General features: G+C 31.9%; 2 protein-coding genes across 5 annotated transcripts; both read left to right on the top strand.

Annotated features, from left to right (window-relative positions):
- Positions 1-2,055: 2,055 nt before the first annotated feature.
- On the top strand, positions 2,056-13,847 carry LOC134712358 (uncharacterized). 4 transcript variants are annotated; one of them, XM_063573818.1, is made up of 3 exons: positions 2,056-2,252; positions 5,500-5,606; positions 12,393-13,847. In XM_063573818.1, exon 3 carries the CDS (start codon positions 12,430-12,432, stop codon positions 13,795-13,797), a length of 1,368 nt encoding a protein of 455 aa, XP_063429888.1. In that variant the 5' UTR covers positions 2,056-2,252; positions 5,500-5,606; positions 12,393-12,429; the 3' UTR covers positions 13,798-13,847. The 4 variants fall into 4 exon arrangements, with proteins under 4 accessions (XP_063429888.1, XP_063429891.1, XP_063429887.1 ...); XM_063573821.1 differs by lacking the exon at positions 5,500-5,606; XM_063573817.1 differs by lacking the exons at positions 2,056-2,252; positions 5,500-5,606 and adding an exon at positions 7,292-7,512.
- Positions 13,848-23,352: 9,505 nt separating this feature from the next.
- On the top strand, positions 23,353-26,379 carry LOC134711022 (girdin-like). Its single transcript, XM_063571451.1, has 3 exons — positions 23,353-23,827; positions 24,853-24,935; positions 25,380-26,379. Exons 1-3 carry the CDS (start codon positions 23,524-23,526, stop codon positions 26,328-26,330), a joined length of 1,338 nt encoding a protein of 445 aa, XP_063427521.1. The 5' UTR covers positions 23,353-23,523; the 3' UTR covers positions 26,331-26,379.
- The last annotated feature ends 691 nt before the right edge of the window (positions 26,380-27,070 follow it).

The raw sequence follows: 27,070 nt of genomic DNA, 5'->3' as shown, positions 1-27,070 counted from the left end.
TTTCTCTCTTTGTGTTTTTATTCTGTTATCATTTTGTTGTATTCACTGCTTCCATCTTTCTTTAAGTCTTCTGTTTTGTTACTCTTTTCTGGTCTTTACCTTTTGTATTTCTCTGTGTGTTCTATCTGTCATCCTGTTGTCATCCTTGCTGTTTGTTTTTCTCTTTGTCTCTTCTTTCTGTTATTCTTTTGTTTTCTTCACTGATTAAATATTAATTTAAGTCTTCTGTTTTGACACTTTTCTGGTCTTTGCATTTCTCTGTGTGTTCTATCTGTGATTCTGTTGTTGTCGTCGCTGTTTTTTTCTCTCTCTTTTTCTTGTCTTCTGACTGTTATCCTTTTCTTGCCTTCATTGCACATATCTTTCTTTATTTTTTCTTCTGACTGTTATCCTGTTCTTGCCTTCATCGTATATTTCTTTCTTTATTTTTTCTGCCTTGTTACTCCTTTCTGGTCTTTGTATTTCTCTGTGTGTTCTATCTGTGATTCTGTTGTTGTCGTCGCTGTTTTTTCTCTCTTTGTATCATCTGTCTGTCATACTTTTGTTATCCTCGCTACTTTTTTCTCTGTTTGAGTCTTCAATCTGTCATCTTGTTGTTGTCTTTGTTGTTTTTATCTTTCTTTATGTCTTCTGTCTGGTTACTAGAAACCTTTTATTAGCTTCGCTGTTTACATTTCTCTGTGTGTCTCACTGTTGTTGCACTCGTTGTTTGGAACTCTATATGTATTCTGCTTTTAATCCTTTTTTTGTCTTTACTGCTCATTGAATCTTTAAAAATGGATTCTGTCTTTTTACTCTTTTTTTGCTTTCGTTGTTTTTTGGCGTGTTTTCTGTCTGTTATTCAATTATTTTTCTCGCTGTTTGTTTCTCTCTTTGTGTCTTCTTCCTTTTATTCTATTGTTATCTTCACTGTTTATATTTCTCTGTGTGTCATCTGTGTGTCATCTGTGTGTCATCCTGCTGTTGTCCTCGCTATTTGTTTCTCACTATGTGTCTCCTATCTGGAATTTTGTTGTTGTCCTCGCTGTTTGTATTTCTCTGTTGGTCTTCTTTCTGTTATCCTTTTGTTGTATTCACGGCTTCTATTTTCTTTAAGTCTTTTGGTTTTTTTCTACTCTTTTCTGGTCTTTGTTTTTCTCTTTATGTCTTCTTTCTGTGATTCTGTTGTTGTTCTCGCTGCTTATAGTTTGTCCGTATAGTCTTTTGTTTTATTACTCTTTTTTTGTGTCCACTGCTTGTATCTTTCTTTACATCTTCTGTCACTTATCATTTTGTTGGGGTTTTTTTTTGTTTGATTCGTGATTTATGTCGTCGGTCTAGTAACTTTTTTTTTGTTTTCGCTGTTTGTATTTCTCTGCGTGACTTCTGTCTGTCATAATGTTGCTGTTCTCGTTGTTTGTATTTCTCTGTGTGTCTTCTGTCTGTTATCTTTTTTTTGTCTTAAAGATGTGGTTTGATTGTAAACGAGACAACTCGGCTCCACAAGAGACCAAATGCTATTGAAATTAAAACCTAAAGGTCACTGAACAGCTTTAAACAAGGCAGTGTCTGTTCGTTCTGTCCCGCATGAGACTTTGAAGTAATAAGTTCAATGCCCATTGCTTTTTAACTACGTCCCTAATACTCTTTCGTAGAAATGACCCTGGTAAGATTTTGAATATTTTTCTTTGACAGCCTATTAAACATACAGACGTGTTTTCATATAACATTATATGTTCATAATTGGATAATTGTATTTTGATGATAATTCACAAATAGGCTACATGTAGTTTGTTTATTTTTTTAATGTAGAAGTGACAATGTTCTGGTATATCCGTCAACTATTCGACGAATTTCTAATCAAATCAGGTTTTATAGTTGGAATTATACAGTACCGAAAGCGTAATTTTCTTCTCACCTGATTATCGGAAGCAATAACAAATTTAAACACCTACTACAAATTTTATGATTTTATTCAATTTATTTTAAATATGTTAGGGTTCGTAGATTTAATGCAATTGACTACTTAAATTTTATTTATCCAAGCATGTCTACTAAGAGCATTAGTAAGTTTCGAATAGGATTTTCTCTCATTTAAATAATAGTTTTATTTAATTCCACAGACGTCCTTTTCAATCAATATTAAACTTAATACTGTTTTGTTGATAACAAAGACTGTTACGGGAAGGATGTAACCATTGATGAACATTGATTTTACTGGTGTAGTTTATTTAACTGATGCAAAGTTATAAGGAATAGACCAGACTCCTAAGGTAAGCATTGTTTCTTTAAGCAATACTGTTTTGGTTTAGTCATAACTTACCAGTAATATTCGTTTGTTTAATTCAACACTATTGTGTACATGGTGGTTGTTAGCTCTTGAATGGTAAAATACTTAATATAAAGTAATATAACGCAACCTTTATCATGTTGCTGTATGAAAGGATCAATGTAAAAGAGGGGAGGGGGTGTTTTTAAAAAGCCAATCAATATGAACACTGACATTGGTAACTTTAATCCGATGTTATCGAAACAATATCCTAAAATTATTTAAATACAAAGGAAAAATCATTCAAATCGATACGATTAAAATGACATCAAGTTATTCGAAAAGGTTACGTATAAATATTCGTAAGAGACAACCTGACCAGCAGTTTACACATAAGGACAATGATGTGGACAATTACATGTCTAGCGCAAGGGTTTCAGCATTGATTAAAGCAATAACCGTAAATAAAACCCGGGGATCGTTTAAAAGAAAACAACGGAACAGCATGATTTTTTTGTAAAACCAATAGACGAAAACAATTAATGACGGCAGCAAGGCTAAATGTGTCTTTAACTCTCTGGCATAACTTTCGGCATTGATGTTTTAAAAATACATAAAGAGGGGAAAGACTGATTACACTGAAAAAACACTGATATGACGAAGGACTCATAGATTAGAAATTAAGCGACCTTAGAGATATGATTGGATAAATAAAATGCATAATTACTCGCAATTACTGAAGGCTGGTACAAAGCTTTATAAATAGAATTATGTTTTCCCCTGACTAAAATGTCAACTTGTACACCCCCAAAGAAGACAGGTTTCTATTGTTTATTTCAAAGCGAAAATATGTCAAGAACTTTTAAAAGCTGAGTAATTTCACGAACTTTCATGATCATATCAAAATCAATTCAGACTATATGACTATATGATCAAGTTACACTTGTAAATTCAAAATAAGCTTAAATAAGTATTTAGGATAGTTTGCATATGCATTTACTAATCAATCGACAAAATCTGTATGTTTTGGTAACAAGAAAGTGTAGACTTTGGACAAACTGATATACATGTAACATTAAAAGGTACCAACAATAATGAATGACCTTCATCTATAACTGTAAAATGATTTAAGAAATTCACAGAACAAGTCTACAATAAATAAAAAATAATGTATTAAGTCATCCAATTGTGATGCAGTTTTAAATTTCATGTAAAAAATACCTGGTGCAAACAAATTTCACTTTTTCTAATTTTTAATGTCAACTACAACATACGTATTTGTATGACAACTTATACTATATTGTCCGTGGATGTCTCTATAAATATCTCCCCATGTTTCACAAGTCTATCATTCGGTTGCTTGGAACCTGTTCTTGTCGGTAAATAAAGTATTGCAACACCTTGATTTTTTAACTTGAGAAATCAGCCTCTTTTTTTGGATAAAATGTAATAAAATATGTGTATAATATTATTGACACATAGTTTATGATAACATTTGCATTGAAACGAACAAAAAATGTTTGAAAAAAAAAAGATTTTTATAACCACAATTTAAATAACAAAATGAAGTGCTTTTTGTACAAAAAAATGCATTTTACAACTTTTACTGTAGTCGAACTTTACAATGTCAGACATTTCAAAATTAGTCTTCAGTTGACTGTTCACATCATGGTTGAACGTTATACGCCAAAGAATAAGTACTTTGTGCGCAGCCTTCATTCAAACGGATAACCGCATCTAAACGTCTTCTGATTCCTGCCATAAATAGACTAATTTGTTGCTAAGGAAGCAGCAACCATTTCTGATGAAGGGCATAGTTTATTTCATGATGTGTTTGAACTGGGTGTCCTTTCGCGCACTTTCCGCCTAATCGTGTCCCAAATATGCTCGATATGGTTCAAATCCGGGCTACGATCGGGCCAAGGAAGATGAACCGAATTCCATTTGAACATTGGATCTTCCTCCACGATTCTAATTTCCAACTTTGGCGAGCTCTGCACTTCATTGGATACGGAAAACTGTGTGTCTGTTCGTTAGCAAAGGTCTCCGAAATGGTCTTATCGCAAGATAACCAGTAGCGATGAGTCGAATTCGAACAGTTCTTGTTAAAAGGCTCCTGTATGGCCACCACTCTTTTTTTAGGATTGTCTTGTATGCAATGGGTTTCCTTCTGACCAACCTTCATTATGCTTGATTTTCCCTAGCAAATGGTATAGGGGGTCTTCATTATCTTGGAAGGTCTTTAACAGCGTTTATTGCCTGTTTTTATTCTCAAAACGAGTTATAGTGGAATAGTGATGACCAACAATACGTGCAGTTGTTACAGCGACATCCCTGCTTCTCTTATGTTGATAATCTGCCATCTTGCTGCAGTTGAAAGTTGTCAAGGACCCATTACAAGGTGTCAATCACATAACTTTAAAAACTTGGTTATTTAAAGTGTTGAAAACAATGAAGATAAAAACATCTGTTTTGCTGTTTACGGGTACAGTAGCTGCATGTGCAGATGAAAAACTTATCGAGTCGATATTTATTGATTAAACTCAGGTGATACTTAAATAATGTTTAACTAGTTCTATTTTACCAAATTATATCACAAAAAAATAAAGAGTGTTTTTTATTTCAATTTCAATTTGGTGTTGCAATACTTTTTTCCATGTGTATAGATATAAGAAAATGTGGTAGGAGTGCAAAAAAGAACTCTCCTTTCAGGTCACAATTTGTAAAAGTAAACCATTATAGGTTAAAGTACGGTCTTCAACACGGATTCTTTGCTCACACCGAACAGCAAGCTATAAAGGATCCCAGCAATGACTAGTGCAAACCCATTCAAACAGGAAAAACAACGGTCTAATAAATATATATAACAACCACATATAAAAAACGACAACCACATATAAAAAACGACAACCACTAACTACAGGTTCCTGACCTTAGAACAGGTGCAAACAAATGCAGCGGGTTTTCAAGTTCCGTCACCATTATCTGAAACAATAGTGTAACATCGAGCACAACATAATATATGAAATGGCTAACCTCAATCAAAATACAAATTAACACAAACAAGTGAACAAACACTGAAAGAATAAATTTGATTCATGACACAATGTAAATACAAAATCAATAAAATAAGGGGCGAGATGTTAACAGATATCATAAAGACAACCATAATGGTCATAAGAAGACAGAAAGTTGGGTGACACAAATCATATCACAACATATAATGAATTGACTTTTTTTGCTAATTGCAGGTGTTTTAAAAGTATTTGTTAGATACATTTACCACGGCTTAACTGGATTGGAGGTTTAGAGGCTTAAAACACTGATACAGATATTAGCTTGTTAATATATATAGACGGTATGTTATATTTTTTTGTATGTAGTTTGTTTTGTAATGTGGTATACTTTGTTGTCCTTTTTGAGGAATACCCATCATTTGTTTTTCGTATTTTTTCTACAAAGCATAAAAAATAGTGGTTAGTTTCAAAGTTATTTGTAAGTATACTGAATTATTCACGACTAACGATCAAATTCAGTCGTAAAATTTGTTGTTAAACTAGCCACTGTTATATACAGTTTAAACCAAATTATGTCGCATAGATTGTTCCTAAGACAATGTCACAATTCACACCTATAATTTTGAACAGGAATATCGTTGGGTTACGCATAGGAACATGAAAAATAGTATGGTTGGGACACGTACGGGAACGTGAACATTATTGTGGTTGAGTTTGACTTCTTTTCTTTTCCCTCAACCCCCCCCCCCCCCCTCTTTGACTTTATTGGCCATTTAATAGTTAACAGAGTGTACATAAAGTAACATATACAAATATCCAGTTTACTCTATAAGTAATTTCAATATTTTTAAAATGCATAGATGAGGGGTATACGTCAACCTTCTAATGAATTAACAAGGCGCAATCATGGGGACGGGACTTTTTTTTTCATCACATTAACATAGAAATCAAAAAGTATACTCATATTCTCTTTTATAATATCAACCAAATACATTTTATCGTAAACATTTCAATATGTTAGTTACTAGTATAGGGAAGTTACTCAAAAGTTAAAATCTAATAATCTACGTTATTAGATTTCACATGAAATCAAAGAATGATGCCTTGTGATATCCAATCATTCAGTTCAGGTTATTTTGTTTCGAAAGAATCCGGATATATATATCGTATATCAGGATATACTCGCTATCTTTACTTTTTTGAATTGAGCTTTTGAAAGTCCTTTATTTTAATACTCCTTGTCGTCACCTAGAAAATAATCAAATACATGTATAGCGTTTGAATGGCTTCTCTTTAAACAACTGTATTTTACGGGTTTTTTTTTTAAACTTTTTTTGTTATTTACCAGTTTTATGTTGCATTCATTGTCTATTAAGTTTTGTCATGTTTGCTGAATAGCGAATCAGTAGCCACCAAGCGAGTATCAAATAAAAGTGAGCATACTCTGATTTCTTTTCCTATGCGACTTATTCAACAATTTAATGTAGGTCTATATTGAGATCGTGTGAAGATAAACATTTCAAAACATCGCATTAACATTTTAAATATAACATTGCATGAATTGACATATTTTTGTCAAATACGTTTATGATTATATGTGTAATTTTACTATATTTCTCTTTGTTGTTAAAATTGGTGTACCTTGTTTATTCCAATTGCATAGTAAAGATTTAAATCTTTAACCAGTCCCAATATCTTCAGCAAATCTTATGAAATTCTTTGTATCAATCTACATAAGTCATGTCGAGTGGAATAAAAACTTGAATGCATAAAACATTGAAATATTTCCAGAGGTGACCTTAGGATTTAACAAGTTTGTTCTGTAAATAAGACTTTAAATTGTCAGAAGTAAAATATTGAAATGGTATTCTTTGTTAAACGTTAATTGGTTAAGTGTCATTTTTGCAAATCAACATAGCCTACTTGAATACAGAGAATGTATATTTACATACATCAAGGTCAGACTCAGGTCTATTTGTACATTGACGACTAAAGCCCATAAAAGTATTAATTATTCTTTCTCGAATACATAAGAAGAAATTTGCCTACGGTTGCCCCTATTCAACGAGATAAATTGATAATAAGGTTATTAACAATATTTAAATGGAAGAAGATACTATTTTTTAAAACCATCGAGGTTATACAATTAATGTTATTGGATACCTTGCTGAAATACCATACACTTGGAACTGAAAGCGTTATATATCTACACCAAAAATGGCGTCCAGAACGAAAATCGTCATTATGGTAGGTTTTATAACAATTAATTTTCTCGTTTTTTTTATCTTGATAATACTTTTTTTTATTCTTAATTGAAAAAAAAGATATACATAACCATTTTTATAATCTATGTTTTCATCACTGTTAGCGTTTCATATCTCAGAATATTTTTTTTTCATCCGTAAGATCAAAGATAAATACAAAATAAAAGGTTATATATACAATTGGTTAAGTATAAGTTTTTTTGTCAATTTTCAGTTATGTTGGCCTTAGCGCAAGATGTTAACAGGCCCAAATACAGTCCAAATTCATGGCAATGTCGTGGTGTTGAATATTATATTTACTTTTATAGCTATAAATCAAAGTAAAAGTAATAGAAAGTCGAGGTTATTCTTGATGTATTATAAAGGTCACAATGATTTCCTTTTACGAGTTGACTTATTGTTCATTTTTGTTGAGTATGGTACTTAGGGAGTCTCTTATTAGACAATAAAATATCAATTTACAAATACCAAATAATCCACCGACGCCATCGCTATATCTTTATCAACTTCCTTGATTCTCTTTTGTATCATTGGTGAAGGATACTGAAACCGTAATAACTCAGATACTGATTTAGAATGATGTTTCCGTTGACATTTTATTCTAAAAAAAAGCGTTTACCCCCTAGGTCTTTAAATCCTGAAAAGTTATCTTGGAACAATCAATGTCCGGTAGTGATTGTCAATTTTAATGACAAATATGATACACAAACGAGAAATAACAAAATAAGGGTTTATTCAAATGTTAAATATAAGCCGGTATATTAAGTCCACCCCAACAATGCAGAGCTCTTCAAGTCAATGATTGTAAAACTAGTTACTTTCTAAAAGTGAGTTCAAGTTGCCCTCCTAAATTAGAACTATATGTTACTCATATTTGTTATTTGTCTTTCATAGTATGTAATCCCTTTGACACTACCTATGAGATACATTCAACAAAAACTCAGCAACCCTTATTTTGATTAAAAGAGTGGCGAAAGATGCCAGAGGGCTAACCAAACTCATAGATCAAAAATAGACTGACAACTCCATGGCTAAAAAATAAGAAGACAAACAGAAAAATAATAGTACAAAAGACACAACATAGACTATAAGCAGCACGAACCCAATTTATTTCTATAACCCATGCCATTTATTCTCATCATTTCGTTAGAAAAATCAAGTCTTTAGAATTAATTCCCCACCAATATGTTTTCATTATTTCAAATGAACTGGATACCCAGAAGTAAATATTGCATGAATAATAAATACGGTAGCTGCTCTTACAGCAAATGTTTGAGTTATATTCACTGTAAACAGGTGAAAATGGTTCACATTCATGCAAATAAAATCAAATTTTGTCGAAAATTTATCACAGTGGCCTTTTTCATACCATGCAAAGACTTTAGTCAGACATCCGTGCTTAGGTTTTCAACAATTCGATGTAAACATCCCATGTTCACAGATAAACCATATAGTTGCACTCAACTTAACATATTGTATCATACTATATGAAGTCTAATAGAGGATAATCTATTCCAAATATGACGATGGTATTAAATAATACAGACTGACATGTTTAAAGTTCTATAGTATTTTTCATTTATATTCCATACACCTGGTGATAAATATTAGCAAATATAATTTGGTCGAACATTGTTGATTAGAAAATAACCTAAATGACACGACTTTATGGATAACGAAACGACATATCTAATTGATATTTGCTTCAAACATTTTTCTGTAAAGCAGGTAGACAGGGAGTGAGTGTACTTTATATTAGGACACAACTTAGAAAATTTAGTAGTATCATTTAGCTCTTTTTTGGTATATATGTGACTTAAAAAATCTTTTACTTCTAGATTCTTTAGATAACTTTAGCCAACTGGTCTCTCTTTAAAAGTCCTTTTAATATTTGTTGCTTTTGAGTGGACACCAAGAATATATTTACAGAACATAATAAACAATACTTGGCCAACACCATTTTTGTTTTCTGTCAAGCTTGCGACATTTTTTTAACATAAATAACGTTTCAAACCAGAAGCTTTTTTTTATCACAAAAAAACATGAACACCCTAAAGTGTCTAGAGGAAAAGTTGGAAAATGATTTTTTAATTCCCCATTTTATGGTAAATGATTCTGGCTTCCTTTTACGAATGCTAATCAGTCGATCTATTTTTTTCCCCCCATTAACTATATTTGTGTCATAGATATAAGAAGATGTGGTATGAGTGCCAATGAGACATCTATAGTTATTTTTGTTTTATACCTTTGTATCTATAACTAACATCATTGAGGATACCGCTAGCTCAGGCTTAAACTTTTCCATGGAATCAAATGTTTAGTATATCCTTTAGAGATTGAGGTTTCTAAAAAAAAACTAGCTACTAGTAAAAGTTTCTAGTCCAAAACCCATTACCAACATTGTTCTTGAAAAAAAAAGATAACAATTATTTTAGGTGACAAAATGTAGTCCTCGGTTATCTGGGGTATTTTGTGATTTTCCTTTTGCTGCACTGGTTGTTGGACTATATTTTGAAATTTTGCACTACATACTGTTGGTTGATGATTTTCATGGAGTAGTGATATTTATTTTATGTACCTGAAGAAGAACACGATAAATTATTTGATTCATTTTAATGAATAAGTAAACATATCTATATAAAGGTATGGAATCATATTTTGCAAGTGCATTTCATAAATAGAGTACATCGCTCTCCTAACACTTAGCTCCTATAGAATTAATCACATTACTGACATACAACCTTCACTGAGTGTAACAAGTACACAATATGTTTGTAGGTTTTAAGTACAGTGATTGATTTACATTGATTTTTAAAAGTTTATTACTGTTTTTCGACTGCACTGATTGGATAGTCTGATAGATAAGTACCAATAAGTCGTTTAAAGATCACTGGCTTTCTGGAGGGTACTTTAGATTAGATAAGGAGGTAACATTGATCTGATTCGGGTATATATATATAGATGTATTGGACAGATAATACATATAAGTTAAAACATAAGATCTGACAAGTAAGTTGACTTTTTTTATATGTTTTATCAGAACAAGGATTTTGCAAGTTTTGCTTAAATTTCGTATTATAATTAAACCGCTATCGCGTTCATATTTGACAGTGCATGAATGTGGCGGTATACTGTATTTATATGCACCATGTTATTAAATCGTCGTCATTTCACATACCAATCAATCAATATATATATATATTGCATAGTTATCTTTATGGTATTTTATATTGAAAGCTTTTTGGTTGTCATTAAAATAATGTATAAATGTTTTTCACTTATATTTTATCTTCAATTATTAAAATGAGTTTCGATGCATCTATGAATCTAGTAGCTTACTGAAAATGGAGACATATATACCCATGTGTTTGTATGTCTCTGATGTAAAGAGGCACATGTATTGTTCATAGATCAAAACGTTTCCATAATTAAGCTGATGAGAATACATATATGTCTATTTTTCTCATTGTTATTTTCTCTTGTCAATAATAGTGATTTTCAATACAAATCAACTCATTCAATGATTTACTATCTAATTCTACAAGTTTTCGTGTTGACTGCTATCTTGCGTATGGACGTATAATCAAACAGGGACCTAATTCGTATCACCCTATTTCATAGTCATGAATTGACTCCTGCAGCTTTAACATCCAAGAGTATATGATAGTATGCCTTTCAATGTGAAAGCAAAACTAACAACCCCATACACAATTTAGTTCACTTTGTGACTTTATCTTCCGGAACACTTAAAACTCTCGCCTCTTGGCGGGGTTTGTGTTGTTGAATTTGATTTCTGTGAAGTGTTTTGTAACTGTTGTTTGTGTATTTGTTCTTTTGGTTAGTTTTTAATTTTTAATTTTTAAAATACTTTTTTGCATAAGGCAACATCTAACTGGTTGTTTTACAGTAAAACGTCACCTTCTTTGTTCATTGTTTTACAGTAAACTATCAGTCCATATATTATTTCGTTCTTTAAGTTTATGTAAACCACTCGTCCTTCAAAGTCAGGAGTTTTGTATCCAGGTTTGCTTAACATGGACTTGAAACCTGTGTTAGGAAGATAAACCACCCAATTGATTTTTTTATTTGCAGTTAGTTCCCAGGGTATACACATTTTAGTTTTAACCTGTTAAAGGTGTTTTGTATGACTGTGTTGATAAGATTACAGTAATTAGTTCATTAATCTTATTTAGTTGTTAAATTCTAACGTTTTATAATGAAATTCGGACATTAATCTGTTTACTTTGTCGATACCATAGTAAATGTTATGATCCATACTAAAGGAATAATTTCATAACCAATTTCAATGAAAATATGTGTCTGCTATCAAAATGCAAATACTTTCCACTAAAATGAAAAGCATATTTAATGTAAATATGAAGTTAAGCATGGAGATTTCACTGAACTAGTACACACTTTTGTTTAGGACCAGCTGAAGCCCGCTTCCGATTGCTGAAATTTAACGCTGTTTTGAAAGCCCATTGGTGGCCCTGGATTATGTTCTGACTTTTGGTTAGGTTGTCTCTTTGACACATTCCCAATTTCCATTTTAAATTTTATTATCACTTTTCTTCAATTCTGTAATTTTCTATTATTCAATGAAAACTTCTAGTGAATAAACTGGATCCAATCTGAAATAACAAAATTCTACCAATTTTTCTAATACATACATCTCTATTGTCAAATTATTTTAAGAACGGGACAATAAACCTCAATCCAAACCGTAAATACCTTTCGACATTTCACTGTCGGAACTCATATATGGATTTGAGCACTAGTATGATAATTTCAATATCGTGTGATTTAGTTTTTTACAGTAGCATGATGTGATTTTAAATATGTGGTATTACTTACTATTTACAGGTTTTCAGTTTCGTGGGCAAAAACGTCGACTATCAAGATGAGGAAACGTTCGATCTCTGATGAGAAGGAGAATATCAGCGTATCTGAGCAGAAATCAGATCATTCACAAAAACAGAAACGACCGAAAGAGACATTTTATACTGTTGAAGAATTCGTAAAAGAAGACGTTTATTTGATAAACAGAAAAACGAAAGTTGATAAAAATCTCCTTGCTAATAGTCTTACTGCGAAACTAAGACAGGGTATACCAGGCGAAGTGGCAGTAAACGGTGGTTTAATGAACAAAATCAGACGGGAAAGTCTCAAAGATCTCGTTCAACTTAACCATCTTAATAAGCAACTTAGTAACGAAATGCAAATGGAGGCCAATCGTATCGACAGTCAGAGTCAGCAGTTGGTTAGGAGACAGGAACAGATGAAAAGGCAATCAGAATATCTCAGGAAAAATCAAGATAAAATCAGATCTCAAATTAGAGGTCGATCTGGAAATACCAGCTCAAAAGTATCATCGCTACCTACATTGAAAATGTCCTCATCTGCCTATACTAGTACAGCATTGGATGACGAACATCGCCGAGAAAATTTATCAAGGACATCGTCACGTGATTCAGCGAAACAAAGAAAGGATCTGAAATCTAATTTCAATATGTTTCCTGTAGAATATGAAAATGAAGATCCAACATATGTCAAGCATTTCAAACATATGGGACTCTTTCAACCGCATAATAAATACCATCATCTTAACGAGAAACAATTTCCAGAGAAAAGCATTTTAAGAAAATCTTATTTCATGCCAGAATATGAAATTCTGACATTGTCTATGAAAGATTCCGACCTCAACAGCGAGGATGGTAGCTCAGTGAGTAGTAAACAGGACCAAAAATCTCAAAAGAAAAAAGGTCTTCGGGTCACATGGACCGGATTGGATCGCGAAACAGACGACAGGTCTGCTACTACATATTACACATCGCAATCGCCTACTGACAGTGTATCAGTGAAGAGTTTTAAAAGTGACTCTAATGCACAACCAGTAAGTTTTACAAAACCTGGTAAAAGTAAATTAGATTGCGTTGGTATCCGTTGGAAGTTGCCACCTCAGGGTATGAGATCATCACTCTCTGCCGGAAATCGACCGAAAAGGGTTTCACATAACTTACATCCTTGTGCGTCGGCTATGAATAAGTTTGGTACCTCTATTACAAAACAAAAATGGGCTGTTCCAACGATGACATCAAACACATCAACATATGAACTTTATAAAAACTGGCTAGCAAAACTTGAATTGTTAAAAAATCCCAATGAAGATAACATTTATCCAGCACAACGTAATCAAACGACGAACGAAAGTATTAGCTATACTGTCCCTGTGACAGAACGTCCCCCAGTATCAATGTATACTGTGTAAATAAATAACAAAAAGTGTTAGTATCTAATATATTAAATTAATATACATTATCGAAGTTTCTTTAATTGTCAACCGATTGCGGACAGAAAAGCCATTCAAAAGGTATTGTCCATTGCAATATTCCGAGGTGATCTCAGATCTGGAAATTAAACTTAAGAGGATTTCGGGTCTCAATCAATTTTTTTCCTACTATAGGATTTCTCTATATTTTTTCATAAATGAACTTTATCATAACAATAGAAAAATGGAATAAAAAAATGGGGCCACCGTTTATTTAAGCTCACAATCTGCCTCCGAAAGAAGCATACATTTTTGTTAAAGTCCTTTTTTCTGTTGAACTAATAGGAGAAATAAAGGTAATATGGAAATGAAAAAGAATTAAATTACAGAAATCGCTAATATTTTACAATTATTTAGTTTATGTAAAGCATATTTGAAAACAATAATAAAAACTATAGGTCACCGACGAGTTAAAGAAGATATTTCATTCTAATGCCAAAACATGGCATTTTTGCACCAAAGGGAGATAATTTGGAGTCTTTTCAATGATAAAAACATTTTAAAAGTCATCTGGGGCCAAACCGAATCGATTTTTTGGTTGATTATTGTACCATATCATAAAGTAATAACTAATAGTGTAATAAATAAAATTTGTAATGAAAAAAAAATGATGAATTTTTTGCCGAAATTTTTGTATACGCAAGCCTCCTTAATAATGAAATACCAATAATATATCAAAAACCTAAATCAAAACAATGAAAACATTCGACGAAATCGCCAATTGCATCTGTCTACTGTTAAACGAGATATATGTGAATAGTTATCAAAGGTACCATGATTATAGACAGACGCGCGTTTCGTCTACATAAGACTCATCAGTGACGTTCAGATCAAAATATTTATAAAGCCAAACAAGTACAAAGTTGAAGAGCAATGAGGACCCAAAATTCCAAAAAAAAGCTGTGCCAAATATGGCTAAGGTACTAGTAATAGATTCCTGAATAAGAAAATCCTTAGTTTTAAAAAAAAATCATAGTTTTGTTCACAGGAAATTTATCAAAATGACCATATTTTTGATATTCATGTCAACACTGAAGTGCTGACTACTGGGCTGGTGATACAATCGGGGACGAAACGTCCACCAGCAGTGGCTATACCCAGTGGTGTAAATAGTTACCAAAAGTACCAGGATTATAAAAAATAAAAGTAATTGCGTCAAATAAAATAAATTTACTCGAGTATCACAACTTTTTGGGCCGTTTAGTCACTTTTAAGGTGTACCAAAGATGACAACAGTGTTGTTTATGTTTCTAGTACCAATTTGAAAGTGTAAATGTTCGTTTGACTCGTCAACAGATTTGAATAAAAGTAAAAATATCTTGCAAAGTTGGGGGACCGCTTGGCTGTGCTGCATGTGTAACAAAATAAATTTGGTAAAAATGACTATGAAAGGACATTTTGAACTGTCACCTACAAACAAAATCCATTTCTAATATCAAAAGTTATTCCCCATATGAGTGTTAACAGTATAATACAAGATTAAAAACTTGAAGAAAAAATATATATATAAAGGTTAATACTTTAAACATTTCTCAACGAACATAGAATAAGAAATAGTCTTTTACAATGGTATCTAGATCGCCAATCATTTAAATTATAAAGTGTAAAGGTCGAAATATATATATACAAAGTTTATTAATGTTTAATTTGTTTCAACAACATATAGTACTCATGGCGTTACAATTAATTAGTATTAAGATATTAGAATACTTGGTCAAACACGAAAATTAAATCCGAAGTCTTTTAAACTTGACAATTTGGAATCAATCCAAATGATTTAATATTTAATATTTCAAATTTGAAATCTCTGTAATTACTAGATAGATTTGTATTGACTTATTCAGTTAAATGGTCAAGTTTATCTGTAACTAGATCTATTGATTTGTAGAACGTGCAGAATAACTAAAATAACAAAGTATCCTCTCCGCTAATTGATTTATATCAAAGTTTATTCAAAGTTTAAAGTTATACATTATAATTACATGCTGATATGTGAATAGAGTTAAAAGATCATACATAGTATACATAAACAATTCATGTAAATTCCAAAAGGGACACCGAGTTTCCAATGATCTTGGTCATGTCGTACTAGTGTAAACCGTATATATGCTACTATTAACGATTTCAGGTAGATCTTGAAACAGTAAAATGTGGGTGTTTTCTAACATATTGAATAATTTTACTGTTGATCACTTTTCGAAAAAAGAGTTTACTTTATCCATTCTATGACAATAGAACAAATAAAAGCAGCAATATCATACTAATCAATAAATCCAATCTAAATAAAAGATAGATCTCTGATTTTTTTTCATCCTCATGTTCAATAGGCATACATCGATTAAGCGAAAACAAATCTGGGTCACAAACCAAAACCGAGAAAAACACAACTACTATATGAGGAAACAACAGAACAACAGAAACACTGAACTGCTAAAACAAAGGCCAACATACATAGAAACGGACTCTCCGATAACAACTGCCATATTCCTGACTTGGTACAGGACATACTAGGAAAGAAATAGTTGCATTTGGTTTTATGCTCGGTTTTATGGCTAGCTGAATCTCCCGCTAATATGCAAAGTTATCAATACCGCTTTAATGACAACATTACGTAACAGGAATTGAGTACAAATATATCAAGAACACTCAGGACAGAGAAATTTCAGTGTGACTTCGTCCACATGTGTAAGTATTAGAAAAAGTTTAACTTGCCATTACAAACGAACTATTATATGAAAGTTGACATACTTTGGCTTTTTATTATGAAGTTTTGACTGAAGAGTTATAGTGTATTCAACCATGATATTTTAGTAAGTTTTCTGGAATACACTCCAACAAGGATACAAATAAAAATAAGTTTCAGTTTGCAAACTGATTAAACCCATATATAGGATTTACAACAAAAAGAGCTTAAAGAGAACAACCAAAAATAGTCTAAGATAAAACATTTCTGAAAAAGTTGCAACCTCAGTTTTTGTACAATTTGATAAAACTTATATATGAATAAGAAGTATGTTCTCAATAATTCAACACATCTATCACGGTGGGTAAGGTTGTCCTTTGAGAGAATTTTCTGTGCTGGTGGCTTGGTTCTGACCGATGTTGGTGGATCTTGATTATGTAGTCAAGGTTTTTCTTACATTGTATCAGAAAAAAGAAAAATAACAAAAAACGAACTCTGAGGAATTCAAAACCAAAAGTCCCTTATCAAAAGGCAAAATCAAATCCACAAACACACCAAACGAATGGATAACGACCGACATGGTTTCTTTGATAGAAAATGGTTGATAAATCCTGGTTTTATAGCTATCTAAACCTCCCAATTGTATGACAGTAGCATACAGTTCTATTATATTGACAACGATGAGTGAACAAAACAAAACGACAGTATAACAACAGTTCTGTTATTTGCACAATCGTGTTTTTCAAAATTATAACAGACTATATTTGTTCAATATTTAGAAATGAATTGTTTCATGCTTCGTTGATTTTAAAGATCCCAATGTTGGTAAGCACCTGTCCTATCTCGATGACAAATAATTTGTTTCCTGCAGATAAAGCCACCAACACCATTTCTCATTTTGTGTGTATTTCACATAACATTAAGAGAGAAAGTCTTAAATAATCATAGGTCTGTCTGTTCATTTGGAATTTCAACCAAAGATGAGGAACGGGATACATTTTCCTTCACTTTATTGAATGCCAAAATTAAAAAGTGTCCATACAAATAAACTCATCATATATATCCAGATTGGCATTTTGAATTTGTGCCAGACGATCGTTTCGTCTACAAAAGACTCTTCAGTGACGCTTGTAAAAAAGAAATAAAGTCAAAATAATGTACGAAGTTGAAGAGTATTGAGGACCAAAGATTTCAAAAAGTTTTGCTAATTACAGCTAAGGGAAACTATTCCTGAGGTTGAAAAAAATAAAAGTTTTGTAAACAGTTAATTTATATTTACGACCATTTCAATGATAATTCATGTCAACACAAACAACATTGTGATGCTGAGTCTTCCATGAGCCTTTAGAAACGTCTTTGTAAAACTATTAACATCAATTTGATCAGCTATCAAAGCAAAGCTGCACATCCTTCCGGAGCACCCGAGACCGGGACCGATATTTGGTGGTATTCGTGCCATTTTTTTGTTTTCTGTGTAGTGTTTTAATATTGTTTTGTCTTTGGTCGTGTCTTTTCCCCATTGGGTTGACAGTTTGTCATCGGCTCATGAGTTATAATCTCTTTGGTATCTAACACCTTTCTTTTGTCCAGTGTCAATATAAGATCAATATCATTCAACCATAAACATTGCTTTTTTTCGACCCAATTTAAGACATAACCATCATTTAGCACCTCATCGGTCATATCAGTACCAGAGTCTAAGGCAAACAAGACAATATCAATTTAACTATTAAAGATTTTCGTCACATCAGTAGCATATTCAAATTACACATAATGACTAAGTATACTTTATTTATCCAGAGACATATATACACATATGTCTCTGATTTATCTTAGTTAGCACTATGTTGCTATTCGTCGTATCACTCTTGAATAAGTTTTAGTATTTGAACATTGAGCTTTTTGGTGTTGAACGTTTTGCATAGCTGGTGCAGATTTGTTCAGAGGTTTGATTCGGACGCATGATGTTTTTATAGTGTTGTTTTAATTTTGTATATCACTTGCATTATATTTTATTTAATAACTACATTATCTGGAAAGTAAGCCATTGTTTGTTACTTTGCTGTACTTTTAATTATGAAAACCTTTTTTTTGTTATGTTCGTTTGTATGTTAGTTGTTTTATATGTCTATGAAGCATGACTACACAATTTTGGCTGTTTGTTACTTATTATTGTCATGTTAATCACGTTTACCTGTTCTTCCGAATTGCCCTTTTTGAAGTCCGGAATTTGAAAATTGTTTTCCAGCTGTTAAGTTAGTTTAAGGATACAACTAACTTTATCTTGAGTAAGATTAAGGAGACATATTGTAAAATATACAAAAGTTATATACAATCATTGAACGAAATTACAGACATCAATATTAAGACCAATTCAATTCAATTCAATTATGTCCCTTACAACTTATATTAAATCACTTAGAGCAGTCAACGGGATTTAACTCTAAAATTATTAAATTGCACAGTACACAAAGTCATTTTTAGAAGTTTCATACTATTTTTTTTAAGTTTTGTTCACAAAATGTCAGGAGATTTGACTTCTAAAATAATTGAAATTTTGCAGCTATATAAGGTAATGTCCCACAAACTTTTATGACTGTCATAATTGATTCGTAGCTGAACAATCTACCCATTAACTAATCTTTTATAAAAATGGTAAAAGTTCTAAAAGATTTTTATTCATATTATGCTGAAATCATGTTCGTCTTTAAAGTTACCACATCGACAAAGACATGTTACAGATATAGTTCGATATTTTCTCCCATATATAGCCGATATAATCCAGTGAATAAATAATTCTGGAGATTGAAAAAAATACATGTTAACAAACTATCAAATTTTTTTTCAGATGACAATGATTTGGCGATATGACACTAATAATTTTTTTTTCATTTCATACACTATTTCGAAAGCTTATTTGATTAAAACAGCTTTAATGACAGTAGACTACTTTAAACCAAAAAAAGAAGACTTATTAAGGAAGATTCAGTATATGAGAAGTTGTCTGAATTGTATTGACATCTATTTCCGTTCTCTCGGAATAAAACGTAAGATCGGTATGGGCCATATTTGGCCCCGTTAACAACGTTCAATGTAAAAAGATGAAAAACGTTTTAAGCTGACTTGAAGACATGTGAGAGAGTTAAAAAAAACTATTCTGTAATTTTTTTTATACTAAAGCGTTGATTTTTACATCCAAAATTGGTCAACAGAAGAGATTTTGGCAACATTTGATTAATTCGGCCGAATTTCAACCAAATCAAGGACCAGGAATCATGGAACGAAGGTGGCGACAAACTAAATATTCAAGGTAGATATGTAAAATGTCTAAATAAACATTATTTCAAAAGGTCATTATTGTCGACGTATGCGCTCTATGTTTCATGTCCAGGAATCGATGGAAATTTACCCATCTTCATTGACTTTTTCGTAAAAAATCAAAATAAGTACTATTTTTGACGTCATAAATAAAACGCAGGAACGTAAATTTTCAATCAAAGAGTTAATTTTCTATCTAGTCTCTGTATTAGCTATGATTCATTGTGGTATTGGTCGATAAATAGTAAATTGAAATTTAAGCTAATGAGAAGGACCATTTTAAAACATTACCTTTGGTTTAACTGTATTAATTTCTTGTACGATTTCAGACTATGTCAAAAGATTATTGGAAGATAGTAGATGGGTTGTCCTCTTTCAAAATCTTGATTCAGTGGTAACACTAATAATTTTGGTATTCCCCTTACAAATATTGATTCAGTGGTAATGTTGATCTATTATCTACCAATACATTGCTTTTCTCTCTACAAAACGTTGCTTTGTTGTTATGTTAAATAATTATGTAGTACCAACAATTGTGTTGCAGTTTCACAATACTTTGACTAAGCGTTATTTCTTTTCATACTCTTTGTATTTCTTTTGTTCTTATTACGTGACTGTACTTTAAAAGATCCCGTCAGTATTATATTGGTCTATTATATGTCATTATGATATATTTCTAATACGTTGAACCACAAACGTCACAATTATTCAATCGCGTAGTGGAATTAACTATTTGTGGATCTCATAAATTCTACCTAGTTTGGTCTAGTTTGAATCTCGGTCTATTTCTGTAATTTATTCTTATATGCTTTTGATTTTTTAACCCTGTATGCTTACATTGCCTATGTAAATTTTACAACTGTTTGTATGCACATTGAACGATAAATTTATGTGACGTATAAAAAAAATTCTGACGTCAGACACTCAAATCAATCAATGTGTTCATAGATCGAAGATGTTTTTTGTGTTCTGTTAAATTGTCCCTTTTAAAATTGTTATACGATGATGACTGATGTACCCATATTTTGACTGTTTTATTAATTGTAACATTTATATTTAACGCATCATGTAAATATAACGGAATTCGATGAGACTGTTATTAAAGTGAGAGGGTTAGCGCTGTAGAACCAGGTTTAATCCACCATTTTCTACATTTGAAAATGCCTGTACCAAGTCAGGAATATGACAGTTCTTGTCCATTCGTTTTTTATGCGTGTTGTTATTTGATTTTGCTATGTAATTATGAACTTTCCTCTGAGTTCAATTTTTGAATTTTTAAAAACTTTTTTTGACGTCACTGGTGAGTATTTTATAGACTAAACACGCGTCTAGTGTACAAAATCATAATCCTGGTATCTGTGATTAGTTTATTTAGTAACAACAAATAAATTGTTTGTTCACTTACAAAATATTGGGTCAGATGCAACAATGTCAAGCTACTAAAGAATTGACTGGCATGTTGCAAAAAATAACTCCAACGAAAAATTCAAAACGGAAAGCCTCTAATTAATAGGCAAAATCAAAAGCTCAAACACATCAAACAATCAGATAGCAACTGTCACATTTTTGGTTTGGTACAATAATTTTCATATGTAAACATGGTGGATTGAACCTGGTTTTAAAACTATCTAAACCACTCAATTGTATGCCAGAAGCATACAATTCCATTGTAATGACAACAGTGTGCAAACATAAATATATAATAGGTAGAAATGTCAAAAACAGGGGTACAGCAGTCAACATTGTGTCATAATATAATTTCTAAAAAAAAAATCTACAAAGAAAAACAAAAAGGCATACAGCCAGAGCAAATTAGCAAAATAACAAAGGCAAGAACACAATATATTGCCAGAATGTCTTTCTTCCAGCAGTAGAACCTTTGTCTAACGTATGACTTTATAATATGGGGGATGCATAAATATACACTAGGGGCGATCAAAAGTCCAAATTTATGTCCCTATCTAGCGCATCATATTATTTATGTAGCGGTTCAATTCTGGTGCTGAGTTTGTTTCTTTCCCGATTTCATGCTAACTTATTATTATCTTTTTCAATAGTTTTCAGTAATAAGCCAATCGTTATTTGTTCTGTTTAATTTAGCAAGTTTGTTTGTTCAATGTACATACTGTTTATGGCATTTTATATCAATCTCTCGTCTTGTTTTTATTTTAAAGGTCAGATTAAGGTATAGTGTGCCATATGAGCGTCACTGATGAGTCTGATGTAGACGAAACGAGCGTCTGGCGTACTAAATTATAATCATTGTACCTTTGATAACTGTTTGACCATACTGTAGTTACGGAAACCATTTGTAGTTTAATCCTTTATCTAATAGTTTGTATATATTGTTGTTTTTCCTATGCAGTTTGTTTTGTATTTATACTTTTCCGTTTTCTCTGCAAGAACATTGTGCCTTTTCTTTCTACATTGCGAATAAGGCTTTTCTTAGTTGAAGTATGCGTTCATTTCTACAAACAGTTGTGGAAAATCATGTCTGATTTCCACGAGGGAAAATGTGATAAGTAGTGCTATAGATTAAGAATTCTTACCATTTTTTGAATTTTGGTATCGATTACGATTAAAACGTTGGAAATGATACAACTGAATAATATTAATCATCAACATGATTTAAGTACAATAGGGTTATTGCATGAACAATATGTATGCACTAATCTTTTCTTTTTACGACAAAACTTTTAAAACTGTTTATAAAGAATATTTTTGTTACTGATGACTACAATAAAATCATGGTTGACTTCAATACGAACGATTTATTACCATTTCGTTTTTAGCTGACGGCCGTATGTGTTCTTTTATGAGAACACATTATTATCCGGATGCTGTAATTTGAAGTATAATTTTTTTGTGTTTTGCTTATTTGTTCAGAAGTTTCAAGTGTTAAACTATAAAGAATTTTCCTTTTTGTGTTATCTGCCTAATATTGCTATTACCCATAAATATGAACTCTTAGGATGTAATTTAAATGCTTGAATAATTTCGGTATTATAATTTGAACAGCGGTATACTACTTTTGTCCTTACAATATACCACAAAAAAGTGACACAACAAAGTAAGACAAATCCAGGCACCTTAGTTCGACTTTGCCTGAGGGTGTTGGGATAATTTTTAAATTAATAAAAGTTTATAAACCTATTTGATATTTCAAAAAAAAATGTAAAATGGACGTAAGTTGTCATGCCCTATTCTTTAAATTTATGTTGACATCCTTGTTTTAAAACAATACATCATTTTAAACGAACAGTTCAATGTTTGAGGCGTCAATTAGGCAAGGTTCCATACGATAGAATTACAATTTTAAAGGATGATCAAGTGATTGTAAGGTCAATTGAAAGATCATCTAATTTATTGACTGCTTTTATTGTTATTTTGAATATATTTCAAAAACTTATCTATTATAACATTGCGAACATAATAGTGGTATTTTCTTGTAGAATTTGAAAATAATGTAAACAAAATAATAAGCCATTTTGATGGATTATTTACAAAGTACCATACCCTTATTCGTACCTCTGACGATTCGGTTTATTGGTTTTTACAGACTATAGACTAATTTCTTCAGGTCTGGAAACATTGGTATAAGTCTTTAAATTGAGGCGAAAATGGTTGAATTGAAAGAATAACTCTTTACAATAAAAAAATAAATAATGGGGAGCGTTGACGAAGAAACATTATGGAAACATTGGATGTATTTGAAGAATGAACTTCATGTGGAAGCTCTGTTAGTGGAATTGGTAAAATCGGGTGTGTTTACTGAACACCAACAGAATGAGATTTTACATGTGTCTCCTAACACCAGACAGATGAAAGCAGAAAAATTTCTAAAAGTATTAATACAATCCGGAGAGAAAGGCTTTGATGTTTTCTGTGAGATTCTGAGAAAAAATAGCGACAACAGATACCAAGCTGTTATAGACAAACTTAACATAAGTACTACACCAGGTGAAGCCAGTAAGTATACGTTATAAAATCTATTTTACCAAAAAGTTTTGTAGTTGCAAGAGAAGTTCGTATCAGATTAGAATGAAAAGCAAACAGCAACGAAAATCTTGAGAACCAAATAAGACGGAAGCAATGACAGTAGCATTAAACTAAACACTTATCATTTCAAAACAGATATACAAGCAAATAAAAAAAAAGAATTTCAAATCGAACGCCAGTTTTATCATTGTGACGACTTATCAATAACAGTTATCTGAGGAACCAGGATTATAATTTAGTACGTCAGACGTGCGTTTCGTCTACATATTAAAGACCCATCAGTGACGCTCTTATCAAAATAGTAATTAAGTAAAACCAGTACATTTTTTTCCGAAAAATTTAAAGTGTTGTAAACAGGAAATTTATAAAAATGACCACCTAATTGATATTCATGTCAACTCCGAAGTGCTAACTACTGGGCTGGTGATACACTCAGGGACGAAACGTCTACCAGCAGTGGCATCAACCCAGTGGTGTATACAGTATATTTATCAAAGGTACCCGGATTATAATTTAGTACGCCAGACGCGCGTTTCGTCTACATAAAACTCATCAGTTACGCTCATATCAAAATAGTTATTAAGCCAAACAATACAAAGTTGAAGAGCATTGAGGATCCATAATTCCAAAATGTTGTGCCAAATACGGCTATGGTAATCTATGCCTGGGATAATAAGTTTGTAATGAACTGCAAGATAGTGTTTTGTGTGTTTTGGCATATTAGTAGATTTTAATTATTATTAGTTTTCCTTCATCACATGTTTTAAATGCATTACATATGTTGATAAAGTCGAAGATGAATAAATTGAAAAATAAAAAAAAACATTACAAAATGGAACAATATATAACAATAAAAAATAGACAAATTAAGGTACATACTTAAAATCAATATATGGAAACGGTTTTTGATTGGTCTCTGAAATTAATTCTTATGAGAACAACTGGCAATTGAATTCCATTGTTCAGTCTATATGTTTTTGATTGTATATTTACAGCTGGAGCATCAGGTACAGCAACCACAGTAAATAATAATGTACAATTCAGACCTGAATCCTCAGCATCAGCTGCATCTTCTACAGTAGGTTTATTTTGTAATATTAAAGAAAGAAACAGTTGACAAAGTGTACAGAACTTTTAAAGTTGAACTTTAGAAATATAAAATGTAAAAGAAATGTACAGTGACATTCCGACACAATTCTTAAAACTGATCACCCAAATAATATATAAAATATTTAGTGAATGGTAAAAACCATAAATCATGAGATAAATGAGCAAGTATGCGAAGCACATCAGGCAAAGCTCAACGTGATAGACAAATGAATTATTGCATTGTAAAGAATTTTATGGATAATCCAATCGCTTTTATTTTCTTACTGCTTGCCGTAAAGTGTTTTTTTTCGACATTTGAGATCTTCAATATCCATGAAAAATAACGAATCTGTCGCAGACAGGATGTTTGCGAAAAAGTTGATGATTTTTATATATTGAAACTTTGTAACACCTGTATCTATCCTTCCTTTAGAGTTTATGCAGTCTTCCGAGCCATGACGGAGAAACAGGAGAGAAAAACTTAAAACAAAACAAGTCTGCAAGGCGTGCATGGCGCTCTGACGCTTCAATATCTGGATCTGAAACGGCGAGACAACCACTGGCAACACCAAATCAAGAGAATCTCGACGTTTCTACAATGGCACCCAACACCAATAGAGTTGCGAATAATGATGAACCTCAAGGAGCTGCAAGTATTTCAGGCCAATTTAATGACAGACAGAACAGTAATATAGATATGCAAGTACTGGAACAAGAACTTTTACGGTTGGCACCAACCATTGCCGACGTTTTTCAACGAATATCGCAATCAACTGCCCAAGTACCTGTGAGCGAAGAAGACATAAAAAAGGTTAGAGAGGACAACGAAAGACTTAGAAAAACAAACCGTACGCTGATTGAAAAGTTAAATATATTCCAGCAAAGAATCATAAGACTCCAACTTGAAAACAAAAATCTTCGCGAGGAAGGAGAAGGTGCAAATGAAGCCAAGAAAGACCTGGAAGATAAAGCAAATGAACTGGACGCCATTGAAAAACGAATTGAAAATCAAAAAATTGCACTGGAAGAAAAAGAAAAAGAGCTAAAAGTTCAACTGCTAAAGATAGAAGAAATTGAAAATAACATGTCGAAACAAAGACATAAAATACAAGAGCTGCACTCACTGTATGATGAAGGCGTAGAAGAAAGCTGTAAACAACAAGATGAAATTCAAAAACTACAAGAAGAGAAAGAAGTACAAGATGCACAAATAGGGCAGTTGGAATACAAACAAAAATTAAGTAATGAGAGAATGAGAGATTTGGAAGATCGACTGGAGCAACTAGAAATTAGTGGAAGAAACCGACGTGGCGTAGGATTAAGAAGAAGCAATCCTAGAGCGGCTTCCAAACGTATGCTTGGAATGATGTCAGATTATAATTAACCCGTATGTTATCATTCTTGTTGTCTATTTGTTATGTGGTCTTAAACTGTTTGATGCATTTCTATAAATTCAACATTACCAATTACAATTATCAATGTTATAAGTCATGACATTCTTTTATACTCTTATTTGAAATAAAGATAAAAAAAAATGTCTGTACAATGATTACGACAAATTTCGGAAATGAGAGGGGGCATTTCAGTCCTTTCTAGTAGGGACAAACAACTAATACATCCAACACCACACGCATTTCTTTTATGTCGAATGTAAAACAAATATATCTGTTGCATAATATAAATCACATCTGTGACAAAAGTCGACATTAAATAAGTTTCAGATGCTTTTGATTCGACCAATAACTTTTTATATATTTCCTATTAATTTCTCAAACTTATATACCACGGAGCTTTGAATAGTAACATATTCCAGCGTGCCATCACCACCACTAATATATATAAATAGGGGAAAAAATCATAAAATCAACAAGCGCAATTAATAAAATTAGATCACATTCATTTGATACAAATAATATTAAAAATACCAATGTTACTACACCATAAATGCGCATTTTGAAAATAAATTTGGGCTGGTGACACACACGAAGACGGATATTCCATTAGCAGCGGTATCCATTGAGTGATAGTATGAAAGTAATAAACTTAACGGTAGGAGTTTTACTGTACCCGATGTGCTTTTCCACAATAAAGGATTTATCAGTGGTGATCGGGACCTATATCTTT

The sequence above is a fragment of the Mytilus trossulus genome, chromosome 3, assembly GCF_036588685.1.
Source record: "Mytilus trossulus isolate FHL-02 chromosome 3, PNRI_Mtr1.1.1.hap1, whole genome shotgun sequence".
NCBI classification, from domain to species: Eukaryota; Metazoa; Mollusca; class Bivalvia; order Mytilida; family Mytilidae; genus Mytilus; species Mytilus trossulus.
This window is presented reverse-complemented; position numbering and strand designations above follow the sequence as displayed.